We start from the raw sequence: 17,356 nt of genomic DNA, 5'->3' as shown, positions 1-17,356 counted from the left end.
TATCTTCATAACGTTTTCCCTTATAATTTTCTTCATAATCTGTTATAAGCTTAACTAACCGCGTGAAAACTGCTCGTCAATCGGCTTGCATCCTATAAAATTGAGGAAGCATCTCTGTTTGCAGTATGAAGGGCGTGCATCTGCCTTCCTCGATAGTTAAAGTGGAGCATGTATTGACAGCTCTAGCTTGTCTGTTAGCCGAAGTTAGTCCGCCACTCTTCAAGAGCCAGCTCCTAACTTTTTTTTCCCTTAGTGGACCGCCCGGATCATTCATCATGACTTCAGCGCCTCACAAACTTTCTTCCTCTTCCTCATCTTTGTTTCGCAGCATCGCAAGAGCTGAACCAGATTAGCAAGCAAACATGTCGGAAGTTTCGGATATTGAAAAGCAACAAACGAAGCTTGAGGATGATATCAGCAAGCTTCAAGGTGCTTTGAAGCACTGGCAGACTTGGGATGCTGAATATGAGATGCTCAAGGAAGAGGTTCTGGCTGTTTGTGAGAGCGGCGAAAATGAACTTAAGACAATCCACGCCGGCTTTGAGGGCGAACTTCTCAAGGATCGCGAGCTGGATGAGATCTTTGGGGAGAGGACACAACGATCTGCCCAACAGATCTTGAATATTCTTGATCGGCGCACCGACTATGTCGTCAAAAACATCGAAAACTTGCAGAAGCAAATCAGTGTTGCCGAGGACAAACTCACCGAGCTTCAACCAGATTTCACCCAAGACGACGGTCTACCGATTACGGAGATTATCGAGGAGCTTGACGATGACGACAACGTTGTTTCGTACAAGTTGAATCAGCCTGATAGCGCGTTGCCCCAGATCCAGCAAGCCCTTGAAAAAGCTGGCGTTAAGGACCTTGAAAATGATGACTCCAGCTCACCCGCAGAGAACTCCAAGGAAAAAGAGTCTGTGCCAAAGACAGAGCCTGCGCCTGTCGTGCCTAAACTACCCACGAAGCAGAGTCTACCTCAGTCGACAGATGTTCAGACGACAATACTAGCGCCGTCTGCAAGCAAAGGTGTTTCGTTTGCTGAGGATACCAAAATGCAAGATGGCCCCAAGCCCCAAGCCTCGCGTAATGCTAAGCGTGTTGAAGAGATCATGAACCATGCCAAAGAGCAGGAGAAGATCACCAATGAGCAAGCACACATCCCCGAGGATGAGGATGAGGAGGATGCGGAACTACGGCGACAGATGCTCGAATACTCTGGTGAAGTCGGCGCTGTTGTCGCCGAGCTTCAACTAGAAGAAGGAGACAGCGATGACTACGAGTACGAAGAATATAGCGACGAAGGGTTTGAGGACGACGATGGTGAACAAGAAGATAAGTATGGCCGATACACTGGTCGTGTTGTTACAGAGGACTATCGCCAAAGGATGCTTGAGCTGGAACAGAAGCTTGGCATCAAGTCGCGTTTCACAGAACGACCAGAGGACAAGGACGCCGAGGCAAGTTCAGACGAAGAGGATGGGAACAAGGAAGAGGGCGTTGGCCGCATCGTTGTGAAGCCAACCTCTTCAACGGCAACACCAGCATCGCAAGCCTCAGCCTCGGCGTCAAAACCTGCTCCTACTAAATCAAATATCAAAGAAAAGCAACCGGAGTCGGCCAACAGCAAAAAGGGCGTGCGCTTTGCTTCTAGTCTGGACATTGCCCAGGAGAGTGAGCCCACATCTCTCCCAGTGAGAGAGGCTCCTTCTGAGGAAAAAGAACCCATAGTGGAACCATTGAGCGATATTGTCGAGCGTTCCACAAAGACCTCCGACACCACAAATACCAAGTCGACGCGCAAACAATCGCGATTCAAAAAGGCTAGAGACACTGTTCCACCCGGCCCTCTTGACGTCCCTGCCACTTTCATCGATCAAGATCGCCCCACTGCGCCCACTGGCCCCGATGGCACAACACTCGCTGACACATTAGTTGAGCGTGAACCAACAAGGGCTGCTCAGCCACCTGACGAATTCGACGATGAGTTGATATTACAAGAAGTTGCCGATGAGCATCACAAGCTGCGAAAGAAGTTCATCCAGCGGGAAGGTGGGTTCCTCAAAGAAGATGAGTCTCCTATCCAGCCTCTGGAAGAGCAAGATGGTGGACGGGAGCGCGTCAGCCGTTTCAAGGCGGCGAAGCTCTCGAAATATTAAAACGAAGATATAAAAAAGGATGAAAAAGGCACCCAGGTCTAGATACGACATGGTGATGGCTGAGGTATCGGGAGACAAGAGTCGAAAGGAATCGATGTGTTGCCCGCTCCGCTTGAGTTGCCTGCCTGTTTACTGTGAAGGTGACTGATTTGCTATGACCAGAGTGCTTCGAGCTTGCTAACCTAACATGACTTGATCAAACTATATAAAATACCACCTTCGCTTGTGGGTTGGTTAGTTATACGGAACGCTTTTTAATCTGACAATTGATGTGTTGCAGGCTGCAGCTCGCGGCGTCTAATCTGCTTCTACATTACTAGCTGTTCCAAGATAAAACTTAAAAAAGGGCTCTCTGAACCTCTATCTAAGCTTGTGGTTTTGGTTATTCGTTTCACCCTTTACATTTTCACTATTCTCCATATGTAGATAGAATGCTACTATTCGCCTCGTTTACATTTATAGCTCTCGCTTCTGTTTACCGTGTTTTGGTGTTTCTGTTTCTTGGGCTTGTCGCTGTTCATCTGCAATTTTATTCAAGCTTTACAGGGTTGCATAAGCCACAGAGCCGAGAATGCGGGCGTCCCGGAAGTTCGGCACATCGCCTTTCGGCAGACAGCGTGCCGGTCGACAGCTCGCATTACTTACTGACCAGCCTTAGATACGACAATTGGCGAATAGAAACACAGTCAAACGCCATACTCGGCCTAGGTTTGCCGTTCCCTTTACAACTCAGCATTCCTGGACCCTGGACCGAACCTTTTTCTCTCTCCATCTACGGGAACAGCCGCAAATGATGGCACAGGCCGGGACGGCTACTCGGCATCTTGGGCGTACGTCACTCATCAATGAGGAAAAGGAGTCCATGGACTCTGTCAAAGCACAGCTGGAAGTGAACCATAGGTAGAAAGTGTTACGCTGAAACCAATCAAGCTTGGATCCATGTGGTCTGGACAGAACTGGTGATGTTGTCAAGGAGTGGCTGAGCTTTGATGTTCGAGAGAGGCCTCTGGGGTTGGCTCGAGGTACTTAAGACAGCTTTCTCAGCCATGGGAGTCATATCTTGTACTATACACTACACTGCACTACACTACTCAACTCTACTTTAAATCAAACTACTCTCAGTCATCCTATCTTCACCTCGATCTTCCCAGTTACTCAAGATGCCCGCTGCCATGGAACCCACCCAGCAAGCCCCCATGACCTCTGACAACGGAGATATTGTCACGCAGCAACCCGTAAGTTTAGACTACCCTGCCTCTCAAAGACTTCAGAGACCCTAACATGATGTATAAAGACTGCTGAGCCTCAGCCTGACATGTCTATGCGAGGTGGTGAAGAAGCTGGATGCGAGATATGCTGTGGTCTCTGCGCCTGCGACGAGGGATGCTGCTAAGCTTTGTGTGTCCGACTTCGAACATCTTGTCTATGAAATAGGATATAGACCAAGTTGAACCGGGAAGGAGTTTTGGCAGCCTTGATATTGTGATTTAACTTTTGTGTGGATTGGATATTGGTCAATTTAAGCTATAGAGTATATCAACTTGCCACTGTGTCTTGCATATCATGCTTCTTTCGCTTTCTAAAGAAAAGTACCACAGCTACCTAGACTGATATCAGCCACAGCTGATATCAAGTGAACTGTCCTGCAACAAGCTGTGATGGATGACTATTGCGAGAACCCACTTGTGCCATCACACGTAGGTAGTACTTTGCAAATATCGATCATGTCACGCTACTGGGTAACAGAAAAGTTGACCTTGGTATCAGAGTATAATAATAAACAACCTAATAAGCATGGTCTAGGTAGTCTAAGTAGCATAAACTGGCCTGCTGGTTTCGTCTCTTATGCTTCTAGCAGCCAATCGTCTGACATCCCATGGTTACGGCACGAACTGGCCAAGACAGTATTGTACAAGTCTCGCCGTGTAAGAAATCTCCCAACGGTGAACGATGATATCATTGTATTAAACAAGTCGAGTTTATGTTTCTGCGACCTAGATATACAAGCACCTTATAGTTGTGTTAGCTAAGGGGCATGACTGCAGAAGTAATCCTCACGATGCAGAAAAGTTGACAGTTGGAGGCATAAGAGACGAAATTAGTAAGTCAGTTTACGCTCCTTGGACTATAGTTTTGGACTACTTATTTTTCTAAGACTTAGCTAACACAACTCAAATACCTCCAGGTCCAAGGGGCAATTTCACAGTCTCGCCAAATCATAAGCACGCTCTAGTAAAAGTAGGATTTGAGAAGTAATATCATTCAAATTTCATTCATTTGTATCCAATTTGTGGTCGTAAATTCGTTAGTTAGATCAAACTCCCTTTGCATCCCATCATTGCGTCCACCGCATGCGCAGCTATTAGAAAAGCGGGCCACCAGAATCATCAGAGACGAAATTAGTAGGCCAGCTTATGCTCCTTAGGATAGTTCTTAGGCTACTTATTTTTGTACCCTAAGGCGTAGGAGGCCAACCTTTCTGCTACCTACTAGGCAGCCTAGATCCAATCTTAAAAGACAAGCAGATGATAGATACGAATAGTAAGCAAAGCGATCATTCACTATCCTCTTCAGAATCAACGACTGCGTCCTCAAAACCCTCAATAGGGACGGCATGCTTGATGTAGTTGCGGAAACCGCGACTCATTTTGACAACAGCCCGAAGGTGCTTCACACAAATCGTGATATTCTCGGTGCTTTCTTCCTCTGCATCGTTCTCAGCCAAGGCAAGTGCAGTTTGCATAGCATTGCGAATCTCTCGACCATTCCACTTGAGGCTGCGAACATCCTCACTATTCCAGACAAAGTCGCGAGCTGCGTTGGAAACATGCACCAAGCCGTTGGAGTCTCGGCTCAAACGGTCGAAGTTATGACTCCAGATACGCTCCCGGTCCTCATGGCCAAGATTCTTGTAGTGCAAGGCAACATGAATACGACTCAGGAAAGCACTGTCAAATGATTGAACGCGGTTGGTGGTGAGGAAGAGAACTCCGCGGTAGTATTCGAGAGCCCGGAGAAACACAGATACTAAACCGTTCCTCTTGATGTCACTGGAGCGGCGACGCTCAAGATAGATATCGGCTTCATCGAGCAGAACAAGAGCGCCATAGCGTTGGCCCAGCTCGAGAAAATAGCTGAGGTTGTTCTCAATGTGGTAAGAATCAACACTTAAATCACCGCTCGTAAGGGAAATGAGAGGTCGGTTGGTCAGCTCGGCGATGCACTCAGCAGTGCATGTCTTTCCAACACCTGGGGCACCGTGAAGGAGAAAGATCCTGCCCTCACCCTTGTTCTTAACAAAGTCGTTACCCCAAGGTGCCACCCTTCCCTCGCCCAGGTCAGTTGCAAACTTTCCAATAAGAGCCTTGACGGTCATCTTGACTTCGTCATCAAGAACAAGATACTTGAAGGCTTCTTTGTCGGTCTTGACAGGCCTCAGATTGGCGATGTTCAAGTGACCCCATCGTCGATCGCCAAGAATAAAGCCCGGCATGGTCTTGCTACAGACGAGGTAGAATATATCGCTTTCAGGTGGCGAGTCTCGGGTAGGGTCAAGGTCCTCGAAGCCGGTATAAGGGCCGTCAGGGTCTTGACTCGAGCGATCATCCATACAGGCATCACATCCACAGCGTGGAAGGTTTCTAGGCAAATAATCTTTGGACGGGAAAACCGCACTATTTTGCCTTACGGGGCTTCTGTATCGACCTCGGCGGATATCGTCTGGGCCGTCGTAATAGAAGCTGTCAAAGCCAGAAGCGTCGCAGATGACACGGCCGCTCATGAATCCAGTTGGACCACGGGACTGTCGGTTGGTCGAACCAGAGTTAACAAGAAGACCTTCATAGTCCATGTACGTTGGGCGCTTCAGTAATTCCCAATACAACTTTCCAAGAGCGATGTTCTTCTCTTTCATTGCAACTCCACCTTGAGCTTCAAGGTTCTCAGGCCAAAAGTCGATGGGAATAACAGAAAGACCCCCGATCTCTTGCTCACCAAGCCAAGGAGAAAGATAGAAAGTGTGCATATATCTGTTTACTTTTGTACCATTGGTCTCAAGCATCCAACAGTTGACCTTGTATGAGTCTCGTGCGCTGTTGTTCACATTTTTGCCAGTGTTGACGCTACTGACAACGTACGGAGCCCAAATATCATGGCGTTTTGCATAAAAGACTTCGCCAGGCTTGAGGAGGAGCCAGAAAAGATCAAAAGTAGCCCTGGGAGTTTCAAGCTCATGGCGTTCCTCCTCACGACGGATTTCTTCGCCGAGGTTTTCATCGAGGAAGTTGAGAAGAACATCAATATGATTGGCAGTAGTGGCAACATACTCGGGGCTGTGAATCGACGGTTGGTGATCTTTGTAATGTGCAAGCTCTCGCCGATGGTGATAGAGGACCTGGTAAGGGGCATCAACCTCAACTATCTTACCCTCAAGGCTGAACTTGGGATAATAGGCCACAACAGCCTTGAGAGCGTTGATGAGATAAGCTGAGTGTATGTTCATAAAAGGCTGGGAGATACGAGGAGCATAAGTCTCAGGCTCTCGATCGACATCGATCGGGCCATCGTCAAGACGACTGCCATATCCTTCGAAAACATCGGTGATAGGTCTGTCTTCTTGGTTGCGCAAAGGACGAGGGGGGCGGTTGTAGGGTCTGTTGTTTCTAGCGGGATAGACTTCCGTAATGATTTCCAAAACAGGGCGCTCCTTGTCATTGGAGTTTTCGCCATCGACTTCTCCTTCTTCATGACTGCGAGAGAATGGGGGTACATTTTTGAAAGCCCGAGCGCTTTGCCGACCTGATACTAGGTTAGTGACTGTTCAATTGATATATGAAGGTGTGACTTGCGCTTTATGATCTGGTCACGCGAATCAAAATACTCGATGGCGTGAAGGACGTCCGGGACCTTGCCGTTGACCTTGAGTGTCTCCTGTCTTGGGTAAAGGGTTTCGGGGTTGTCCCAGGGAGATCTGGCTGCGGGAGGATAATACCCTTGGAATGGCGCCATCGGAGGTGGAGGCATAGATCTGGAATTCGACCTGGCCCTCGAATGGATGTCGTCGAAGCTGACGATGGAGATGTTATCTTCACCGCCGACAACGTCGACTTCATATGAGTGGGAACTTTCCATGATGGGGAAGAAGAAGAAAGAATAAAGGCAAGTTCTATAGAAAAGAATTGATATAACAAGTGAAAAGATAAATGGAAGTTGTTAACGAAGGAGATTAAGAAGAATATATTAAGAAGCAAGCGGCAGCGAAGGTCGTACCTTCTTTATAGACTTGAGTGTAAGCTGTGTCACCTTTGGATTGGCCCTATCATGGCCTCGCTGCAGGATCGTCCAATAAGGCAAGTAGCTCTATTTCCAGGCAGCAGTAGGCATCTTTATCATGGATGTTTGCCTTACAAAAGCCTCACACACCTAGTAGTGCCTCAGGTAACACTGGGTGACACTCATTGGAGCCTACCTACTAGGTAGGTAGGTACCTATCATCATAGTACTAAGTTGTGAGTACCTACTAAGACGACTTTATATGCAGGTCTGCTGCTAAGCCTTATGAGGAGGGGTTGGCTGACAATCCCCCAGAAATAATCCAAGTACTGTCAATAAGAGATGAAGTTATTCGGCCTTTTATCACCATATATATTCTTAATTTCGTCTGAAGCAGTCTAATTTTACAAACCAATCTTTCAACTGCTCATTCTATGTTTCACGACATCTAGATAGCAGGTAATAGAGAAGTTAGCCTCCTAAGTCTTAGGATATGAAAATAAGTAGTCTGGGACATAGGTAGGTAGTTTAAGGAACATAAACTGACCTATTAATTTCGTCTTGTCCTTCTACTGGCCAATTTCTACAATGCCATTTCTCAAGTGAACATGTTCTCTCGAGAAAACAGTCTTGACTTCACTTGATTATTTTTAAAGCAAAACCAGTACATACATCGCTTGCACATAAAATACATACAGAACAGGTTCTATTTCAGAGGTTCTTCAAATGAGAAAGAACGCTTTCGACTTTATCTACAAACAATTTCCCTTTGGCATATTTGTACTGCCTCCAAAACGCCCCGTGGTAAGCCTTGAGTTAGCCCACCAATCATCCCATCCGACTCTCCGTAAAGATGCGGACACCTCAACCCAAGGCGAACCATTGTGACACTAGTCGGAGATTGTAAGAAGAAACGCAAATGGACTGTCGTTCATCACTGTCCCTGAAACCTGGCCATCCCTGGACCGGGATGAGATTTGACGGTGATCTGCTTATCCTTGTACTTGCCCAGGTCAAGTATGTTCTCCTTCTTAGGCCTCTTGCGTTCCTGCTGAGTGCCTCCTCTGCGACCGCCTCTGCGTCCACCTCGAGGATGTGATCCTTGGCCGTGGTTACTTCGGTTTGAGGGTCTATTGACACGCTATGAGCCTGGACAATGTGCCATCTTGCCTCCCTAACCCGTCTAGTAGGTTTGACAGACGGACATGTGTGTCTTCACCTTTTCCGAGAATTCATCCATCTCGATGTCAAACTCAGCATCCGAACCCACGATCAAGGTGTTGTTGACACATGCCTTGATTAGCGCCGCAAAGTGTAGACGGTACCGCGTAATCCTGAGGATGTCGGCCATGGGCTCTGGTGGTGGCATACCACCCAAAGCGATGATTTCCTGTTGATCAGTGATTTCACTGTGAAAGTAAGGCGAGGCTGGCCATTCGACATTACAGTTTGTCTCGGTGATGTACTTCTCGAGGGGAAACAGAACATCTTTGAAACCAAACTGACATCCTGTGATATCAATAACCCATTTTTCGTCAGAACCTCGCAGAGTCGCCAGGATAACTATATGGACGCCTGGTTTTAACATGTCAAAGAAGGCCGCGTCGGGAGGGTCCATTATAGCAGGGTAGGGTGGGTTCGTGATTTGGACATAAACGGTCTCAAGACGGGAGACAAGACCTGGGTGATGATCGTCAGCAAGTTGCTCCAAATGACAAGAGTTCATGGGCGGCCTTACATTTGACCAGTTTTCTAGTCATCGGGCCAAGAATCGACAGCGAGTGGAGGGCCTCGCGCTTGAGCAGAGCAGCTTCTTTATGCTCGATGTTGGTTGTAAGATGGTCTGGGAAATTGATAGGCTTCTCCCAGCTTGGACGCCTGTTGTCATGCTTGAGAATTAGAGCGTCGTTGCGAGGCTCGATCTCTGTCAGGTCCCAGTGGAAAAGAACTTCCTTGTAGGACAAGAGTGTCGCTTTGAGAAGCTTGGCTGCTCGGAGCAGAGACCTGCGACGCTTCAAGTTGTTACAGCTCTTCTTGTGCTTGGCCCAATCAGCCGTTTGGCACTCATGGCCGCAGTAGGAAACGCCGGCAGAATCTCCATCGTGATACTCGGGAGCGTCCATACATCCAATACATCTCAAAGATGCACCCTTTCCGCAGTTGGCGCAGCTCGCCATGATGAGTGATTAGGCAGTGAACAAGGGGTGTGAAGGGATGCAGATGGTAGATGTGGCCAAAACAGACCAAACCGAGGATACCTGAAGAAAGAAATATTCCCTTTAGAGCAGAAATATTTTCCTACTTAAATGCCCCTCTCGATTTGTGCGTACGTGTTTGCTTGCAACTCATTTGACCTTTGACACTTGCTGGCAGTGCCATGTCAGTGATTCAGAGTCGGCCATTTCACAGGAGCGCGGGAAAGGGAGTTTGCACTGCAGCGGAAGTTGGCCATTCAAGTAGCAAAGAATGTCTGCAAAACCTCAGAACGGATCATGATTGAAACAAATTCCATCTCATTGCTATTCATGATGTCAGATCCTTCTACACGACATGGCGAGGAGGCTCCCACTCCTCCATTGTCATGTCAAAACGCCATTCGCATGCCTAAACTCCGTAACAATTCATTAACTCGAACAATTAAATCATACACCGCAAGTCTATTACCAAGGAGGAAACATTTTCTTTTTCTCCTTCTATCCCCCTTATTGACTGCCTCCGTTTCGTGCGTTGGACGTCACATTACTGGCGTGAGCAAGCAGAAACTTACAGCATGTCAACGTCAGCTTGCACGCCTTAGTCCAACCATCATCTTGAGCGATGCCGAGTTTGATGCTCACGTCCCCTATTTTGTCACCATCGATCTTGTATGGCAAACTAAGCGGCGTGCCAGTAGCGTCAGTTTGCCTATGCACAAACGCACCCAGCTGTCGCACAAGCTCCAGGAAGCCCACCATGGCATTATCAAAACGTCGATGCATAAAGGTAAGCCCAAGGGGCATGTCCCCGGAGCTGTACAACTCAAGGATATGCGTCTTAGGGGGTACACTAGCAGTACGGCTGCCAAGTCTGCTCGATGAAGGGCTCGGAACTTCATATCGAATAATCCTAGACGTGCTGCCCATGGGCTGTGGGTCATAGCCATCGAACCTGTATGCCAACTTGTCCGCGACTGTTACCAGTAATAGCAAAGCATGCCCCCAAGCCGCATTGATCTCGGGCCAATCCACAGGTTTGTTTGATAGGCGTCCGAGTCGAAGACCATTGATCGTGGCGAAACTCCCGTCATGACTGATACAAAAGGTATCGTTATACACATTGGATCGCTGTAGCTTCTCTAGGAGTTGTGAATCGTTGCTGTACTTGGCGTTGATGCTGTCCCTTTCAGCCTGAAAATCGGCCATTCTGGTAGCAAAATCGTTTCGTTCTCTCCAGAACTTTTCTTCCTCTTTGTCCAACTGCCGCGACTCCTCTTCAAGGAGTACAAGCTCCTCGTCTAGTGAATTCTTCTCCAACTCTAGCTTCTTAAGTTCTTCCATGGCTGCAACCCTGTCTCGCTCGGCCTTTCGTAGGGCTTCCTCCTGGATCTTCATATCTTCCTCGCTTGGTTTGTTCGCTTTTGCCTCTTTCAGATGCTTAGCATAAGAGTCCCTTTCGCGTGAAGCAATCTCGAGCTTCTTTTGCAAGCCTTCAACAAGCATTTCCGTGCATTCGATACATATCGGATGATCGATATCAGACCGGGCCGATAGTATGTCGAAAAGGCGGCTGATCCTGTCCATTTCGTTTCCCATAGGCGCATCGGGGTTATCTGCATTGCTTTTGCTGGAGCTGACGCGACGCAGGACTGTTGGTATTGTAGGAGGGTCTGACGACGGGTTTGGTCGAGCCATTTGCGATTCGGATAGTAGTACGAAAGACATTGACGAGTCGCGAGGATGACTTCCATGATTGCGCTTGAACGTGGGCGGCCCTGCATTGCGTGATACCCTGTCATATAATGACTTCCGCGATTGATCCTGTGGTTGCGCGAGCGGTGGGTTTGGCACAGACGATTTCTTGAGGGTTTGCGGGGACGCAGAAGCTGCAACACGAGTTAGAAAGAGAGCAAAAGACATGATGCAGGTAACGTACCAACAAGAACATCATAAGCAGCTGGGTTGAGATCCTCAAGGGAACCGTCTAGCCGGAGAGGCTGACGGCATTTTTGGCAGTTCATGTTCCGCTTAAGAGATGCGCATAATCTGAATAGTGAAGCCGACTTGTTGCGCCTTTGGAAACGATAGGAAGTGGAGGTATCGGAACGTTGAAGCTGGAAAGTATGCAAAGTAAAGTTGGATTAAGGTCGGCCTTGGCGGTGACGTTGTAAAGCTACCTATAGTTAGCAGCTGCAGTGCCCTACTGTATGAGACTCTTTGTGCATGTGATCAGCATTTTGAGAAATTACTGTCGCGATGCCTGATAAGAGAAATATTTACTAGAGTGAATATGATATGGGATTCGTAACAGTGTATCCAATCGCTTTTAAATTAAATTTCTTCTATATCGTTTTTATAAAATCATTAGCGACATGGAATCCATATCTCATGTAACTTGTAGGCCGCTTTGACCCCATGACCGCTAAAAGGGAAAGCACTTTACGCGATGCACGGCCCTCACTCGCGTCGACTCTGCTGTTGCTCCTCCAACCATTCATCATTTTCCAAATAATGTTCAAGGGACGACTGTATGCGCCCATGAGCTCATTATACAATTATATGCCTACGCAGATAACCGATGAGTTGTATTATACGGCTACAAAGAATATAATTGTATATGAAGGACTGTTGTAACAATGGAGCCGCCTAAAAAGAAGAGACGGCATGGCCCTTCGCCTCCAAAGGACGCCCAAGATGAAGACGACGATGACGAGCTTGCTTCGCATCCACAAGAGATCAAAATCCGACGAGATCCGGATATTCAATTTGCACTGAAGCGGGCAAATGCTAATCAAAAACTCCATGCCACCATGGCCCACATCATCGAAAAGTACAGTCGCGACTTTGAAGGCATTGGAGACGAAATCGACATGGCAACAGGAGAGATCGTGGTGAACAATGGTCACTTGCGCAACATGCGCGATGAGGGCGACGTCGAAGGTCTTTGGGTTGAAGGCGAAAGCAACATTGATGAAGACGAAGGAATCCTACTTGAGGATCTCACCGACGAATATTCTGACATCGAAGGACAAGCCAACAAAATCCGTGGTTCTCAAACCGAAAATGAGATTAGCCAGGTATCAAGGATAAAAGAAAACGACACAGAGGCATATCCGCAAGATCAGAATGACGGGATTGATGGAGCGTCTAATAATGTTTCAAGTACCACCAGCAGTCAGAATGAAGCGCCACAAGGAAAGAGTACAGCGCTACATTATGAGCTGCCTCACGATGATTCTCGACTAAGTTCTCCATCCTTTGGGCCTATGCCTTCATTAGGATTCGGGATGCCTCCATCGGCTTTTGGACCATGGGGAATGATGCCTGGATTTCCTATGCAAGCTTGGGGCCGCGACGATATCCCCCCTTACTTCAATATGCTACCGAGCATGCCTGGGCCATGGTTTACAGGTGGCAGATATGAGACGGCCAGTAATAGCGAGCAAGCTTCTATATGGGGTCGCAACTGGACAAAGAGAACTAAACGAGCTGGTTCCATGAAGGGCTCCTTCAAAAGGACGTCTGACAAACAACATAGCGACGCCGCGGTAGGCGTCGGTGCAGAGGCTCCGGATAGCGATCGTGGATCTGAAACTGAGTTAACGGGAGGAAGCCCAAACAGACAGGAAGCTCTGTTATCTGATCGAACCATCAACACAAGTGATGGGGAGGATGATTTTTTATGCTCAGGGACCTCGGATTCGATGCCTATCGTACAGTCGATCCCGGTTCCATCAAGCGACAAAGCTCTTTCTAAGGATCCTAGTTTACGTGATCCTCCCCACAAAATTCTTGAAGAGATCAACGGGAATGCTGTCAAATCGTCACGGCAATTCGATGAGAAGGACGATTCTAACCGAAGACGCTCTGGCCGGGCACGAAAGCAGACAGCGTACATGGGCAAGATATCTTGGGATGATGCACGGGAGCTGAAAAAAACGGGGAAGAGCTTTACGGTACGAGTACGGAGGGCTGATCCGTCTCTACGGGAAGAGTTTCAATATGTCGATCTCAGTGATAAGGAACCTGAGGGAGAGGTTTTTTTACTTCCCGAACAGACAGAAATAGGCTCGACATCAACAGATGAGCCAGGAACAAAGGTAGCTTGCCAAAAACCGGCTGTTCCAGACTCTCAAGACACGGCGACTCCATTTGATAACAGCGCTCCTCAAAGATCACAATCCAAAAACGCCAAGGAACCAAGCCCTTTCACTCAAAGTATGACTCCGACAACGGAACTCTCAGACGATGAGGCACCACTCGCTCTTTCGAGAATCAGAGTTCCCAGGTGGCAAAACACAGTTCCAATGGCAGTCTCTCCTGCATCTGACGTGCCAACTGGGCATCACGAACGCTCTGCGGAGCCCGTCGATGCCACGAGTGCTCCGCTGAAGAGTAATAACTCACCATCCCCTGAAGCTGAGATCATAGTTTGCATGGTAGATCACATCACGCAGTCGTCCAAACGGAAGCGTGGGAGACCAAAAGGCTCAACTTCTTCCGCGAAAGCAACGCCCTCTAAATCTTCCGTTACAGTACGAACCGAAGAGGTCAAATCTACATCACCCACAGCTATCATTGCTTCAACAACTGGTGACCTCTCTCAATCCATAAAGCGAAAAAGGGGAAGGCCAAGGAAATCGGATGTTGTGGCTTCCACTATTCAAGATGAAACAAATGACACCGCGAAAGAGTTCGCCCATGCTGATGACGAGGTCACTGAGAACGATCAGCAAAGGCCGGGTGATGAAATCCTAGACAACGGTGTTTCGAAGACGTCGCCTCATCTGTCCCATGAACTTCGATGGCTCCTCAAAACCAAGCCGAAAGACTCTGCTCCTGATAGAACATGTGAAACATTTTTATTCAAGTTTGTCCGACCTCAAAAGGCGAAGGAGATATTGCAGCAAGCCAAAGGTGATAAGCCAGAGCTGCAAGACGTTGCACAGGAAGGCAAGGAAGTTCCTAAAAATATAGAGGATAATCTACAGGAACAGACCATGCTTCAGGAGCCACAGGAACTGATACAAGAAGCCGACACTATCATGGGAGATGTCACGCAAACCCGCGAAGACTCTAAATCTATCCAAGATTACCAACCATTACCCGCCAGTCCTTCTTCCCTTCCTCACGATGACGGGACTTCTAATGGCATCGAACCACCAGAAGGTGATGAGCCTGTCGAAAATGACAGTCCTACACTTCATGTAGTCACTGACGATGAAGCTGTCGAGAGTCAAGAATCTCTCCCCCCCTTACCACAGGATGCCCCTATTCAAGAAGCTTCGACACCACGGAAACTGAAAGACACGAGGAGCTCTTTTATAGAGCCGCCATCAAGTTCACTGAAACCCCATACTCCTCGCCACAGACATATCCACACAAATCGGGCTCCATCTTCACGCCGCTCCCTTCTTTCCTTTGTGTCAGATTCCGATTCAGATACAGAAGGTTCCCGGGATGAGCTGACTCGAAGAGTTAAATCCCATTCAAAGTCGGGAAGCGTCCGCCTATCATCAAAGAAGATGAGGAGACCTGCTACTCTGACCAGAGAAGTTCATAGGACGCCCAGTAAGAGACGTGTTCATGAGGTCTCCAGTCCTGGCGGCGCGGTAAAGACACCTGGCGGTACAATAAGAACATGTGATGTGGATGGATATCACTGCGGCCGAGACTATTGCTTCACTTGCATTTGAATGACAGTGGCATTACACAGGAGTATTGACGGCGGATTGGGCATATAGAGGGCATCAGCACATAAGCATAGATTATATAAAGCCAACGAGCATAGCGCTTTGATCTTATTGATTACTACGCTAGTAGAAACAACGACCCAAAAAGTAACATAATAACATCCGAAGCTAGCTAGAAAAAGCACGGTGTGTTGGTGATTAGATTACCCGTGATACCAATGTGCTATAACCCCCAGAACCTGGAACGCCTAAACCACATTGTCACATTCCACATCACCCTCGAATCCATTTCTGGGACCAGGGCTGGTTGCGCGAGCTTCCCCTCTCACCGAGCCAATCAATCCATGCGTTTGTCCAAGATCTTGAGGTATCATCACATGGCCGAATTTCTCAACGGGGTCGTCCCAAGATCCCCCAGACTAGGATCAGCGACATAAGGGGATGGGAATGGATTGATTCTACTAAAGATTTTCTCCCTAATACGGGGATCCTATCAGGTGGCGAAGACCGACAAAAGGGTGAATTGAAATCTGCCGGTCGAGGGTATCATGGATGAGGGGGATGCCGCGAGATGAACAGTCGTGGATGATGAGTGTCGGGAAACAACGACTTGAGGTACTCTCAAGACTTGTTAGCAGCGCCATTGGCAGCTGCAAGGTGCTGCTTGAAGACCTCGGGATCCCGAACTGGGTTAAAGTAGGGATGGGCCTGGGCCTCCTTGGCAGTAAGACGTTCCTGTTTTGCAGTTAGATTTTATCGGGACTCCAAATTAGGATCTTGTAAACAAACCTGGTGGTCATATCGCAATAGCTTGTCGAGGAAATCGATAGCCTCATTAGAGACAAATCGCTGGTTCTCTGACGTAACAAAGCTGTGCCAGGGCTTCTTCTGGAATCTGCCTAGAATATCGTCGTACTGTGCATCCAGCTCAATCTCGTACTTGTCGATGTAGTCGAAAAGGTCATCGGTGCCGAGAACCTTGGCGATTTTAACAAGTTGATCGGAGTTGCTGTTACCATGGAAGAAAGGCTCTTTGCGGAAGATCATGGAGGCAAACATGGCTCCAAGGCTCCACATATCAAGGCTGTAATCGTACTCCTGGAAATCGACCAACAACTCAGGGCCCTTGAAATAACGAGAGGCGACACGAACGTTGTATTCGGTACCAGGGTGATAAAATTCGGCCAGACCCCAATCAATCAGACGAAGCTGCAGACTGTCAGTAAGATGGTAACCAAACGATTGACTTTGGGCGACCAACCTTTCGGTTCTCATGATCAATCATGACGTTATGAGGCTTAACATCGCGATGCATAATTCCCTTGCTGTGGCAGAAATCGAGGGCCTTGAGGAGCTCAAAGATGTAGAATCGGACATCAATATCGTTGAACTTGGGGTACAAGCTTCGGAAATCGGTGTTGTTGACATGCTCGAAAATCAGAGACGGCGTCTTACTCTGTGTACAGTTATGGTCAGTGGGAACGTCGAAACGTCGAAACGTCGAAAAGGCTAAGAGCGGGAAAAGCACGAACCTGCGAGTCGCGAACAACATCCAGCAAGGCAACAACATTGGGGCCGCCAGCTAGGTTCTGAAGAATCTTGATCTCTCTCTTAATCTTCTTCTTCTTGACAGGCTTCAGAACCTTGACAACACACTTCTGGTAGTTGACTACGTTGATACCCTCAAAGACTTCAGAGTACTTTCCGCGGCCTGCAAAGGACACAAAATTGTTAATGACTCAACGACAATTCCACAATAGTCAACATACCAATCTTTCGGACGACCTCGTAGTTTTCCAGAACACCCCAGCCTGCAAACGTTGGTCAGCTACGTTGTCGGTGAAGCTCTCACGTGGGAGAGGGCATACTGATATTGACACTATCGTAGTCCCAGTAACTGCGGGGCATGCTCTGGTTGACATCGGCGTAGACACGCGCCATGATGGGCAGAAGAGCGAGGGCGTCGCAAGGGGCGGCGCTGATGATTTGGAGAGGGGTTTTTTCGAATGGCGATGACGGTAGGCGGTATTCGAGGCAA

The 17,356-nt window shown here is 48.1% G+C and overlaps 7 protein-coding genes across 7 annotated transcripts; 3 read left to right on the top strand and 4 right to left on the bottom strand.

Annotated features, from left to right (window-relative positions):
• Positions 1 to 362: 362 nt before the first annotated feature.
• On the top strand, positions 363 to 2,159 carry FSST1_003498 (Prefoldin subunit-domain-containing protein; the record flags this gene model as incomplete). Its single annotated transcript, XM_083229582.1, has 1 exon — positions 363 to 2,159. The coding sequence occupies one exon, from the start codon at positions 363 to 365 to the stop codon at positions 2,157 to 2,159; it is 1,797 nt and encodes a 598-aa protein (XP_083086928.1).
• A 1,160-nt stretch (positions 2,160 to 3,319) lies between these two features.
• Positions 3,320 to 3,552, top strand: FSST1_003497 (uncharacterized protein; the record flags this gene model as incomplete). Its single annotated transcript, XM_083223871.1, has 2 exons — positions 3,320 to 3,394; positions 3,454 to 3,552. The coding sequence occupies 2 exons, from the start codon at positions 3,320 to 3,322 to the stop codon at positions 3,550 to 3,552; spliced, it is 174 nt and encodes a 57-aa protein (XP_083086927.1).
• Positions 3,553 to 4,713: 1,161 nt separating this feature from the next.
• Positions 4,714 to 7,289, bottom strand: FSST1_003496 (uncharacterized protein; the record flags this gene model as incomplete). Its single annotated transcript, XM_083223870.1, has 2 exons — positions 4,714 to 6,956; positions 7,007 to 7,289. The coding sequence occupies 2 exons, from the start codon at positions 7,287 to 7,289 to the stop codon at positions 4,714 to 4,716; spliced, it is 2,526 nt and encodes an 841-aa protein (XP_083086926.1).
• A 1,324-nt stretch (positions 7,290 to 8,613) lies between these two features.
• Positions 8,614 to 9,607, bottom strand: FSST1_003495 (zinc finger MYND domain-containing protein; the record flags this gene model as incomplete). The annotated part of the gene is made up of 2 exons (XM_083229581.1): positions 8,614 to 9,110; positions 9,169 to 9,607. 2 exons carry the CDS (start codon positions 9,605 to 9,607, stop codon positions 8,614 to 8,616), a joined length of 936 nt encoding a protein of 311 aa, XP_083086925.1.
• Positions 9,608 to 10,132: 525 nt separating this feature from the next.
• On the bottom strand, positions 10,133 to 11,646 carry FSST1_003494 (beclin 1; the record flags this gene model as incomplete). Its single annotated transcript, XM_083229580.1, has 2 exons — positions 10,133 to 11,511; positions 11,562 to 11,646. 2 exons carry the CDS (start codon positions 11,644 to 11,646, stop codon positions 10,133 to 10,135), a joined length of 1,464 nt encoding a protein of 487 aa, XP_083086924.1.
• Positions 11,647 to 12,261: 615 nt separating this feature from the next.
• On the top strand, positions 12,262 to 15,321 carry FSST1_003493 (uncharacterized protein; the record flags this gene model as incomplete). The annotated part of the gene is made up of 1 exon (XM_083229579.1): positions 12,262 to 15,321. One exon carries the CDS (start codon positions 12,262 to 12,264, stop codon positions 15,319 to 15,321), a length of 3,060 nt encoding a protein of 1,019 aa, XP_083086923.1.
• A 618-nt stretch (positions 15,322 to 15,939) lies between these two features.
• On the bottom strand, positions 15,940 to 17,259 carry FSST1_003492 (kinase-like domain-containing protein; the record flags this gene model as incomplete). Its single annotated transcript, XM_083229578.1, has 6 exons — positions 15,940 to 16,053; positions 16,108 to 16,527; positions 16,580 to 16,774; positions 16,851 to 17,029; positions 17,088 to 17,129; positions 17,187 to 17,259. The coding sequence occupies 6 exons, from the start codon at positions 17,257 to 17,259 to the stop codon at positions 15,940 to 15,942; spliced, it is 1,023 nt and encodes a 340-aa protein (XP_083086922.1).
• Between the last annotated feature and the right edge of the window lie 97 nt (positions 17,260 to 17,356).

The sequence above is a fragment of the Fusarium sambucinum genome, chromosome I (assembly GCF_050947815.1).
Source record: "Fusarium sambucinum isolate potato_lamoka chromosome I, whole genome shotgun sequence".
NCBI classification, from domain to species: Eukaryota; Fungi; Ascomycota; class Sordariomycetes; order Hypocreales; family Nectriaceae; genus Fusarium; species Fusarium sambucinum.
Note: the sequence above shows the minus strand (reverse complement) of the source record. Positions and strands in the feature narration are given on the sequence as shown.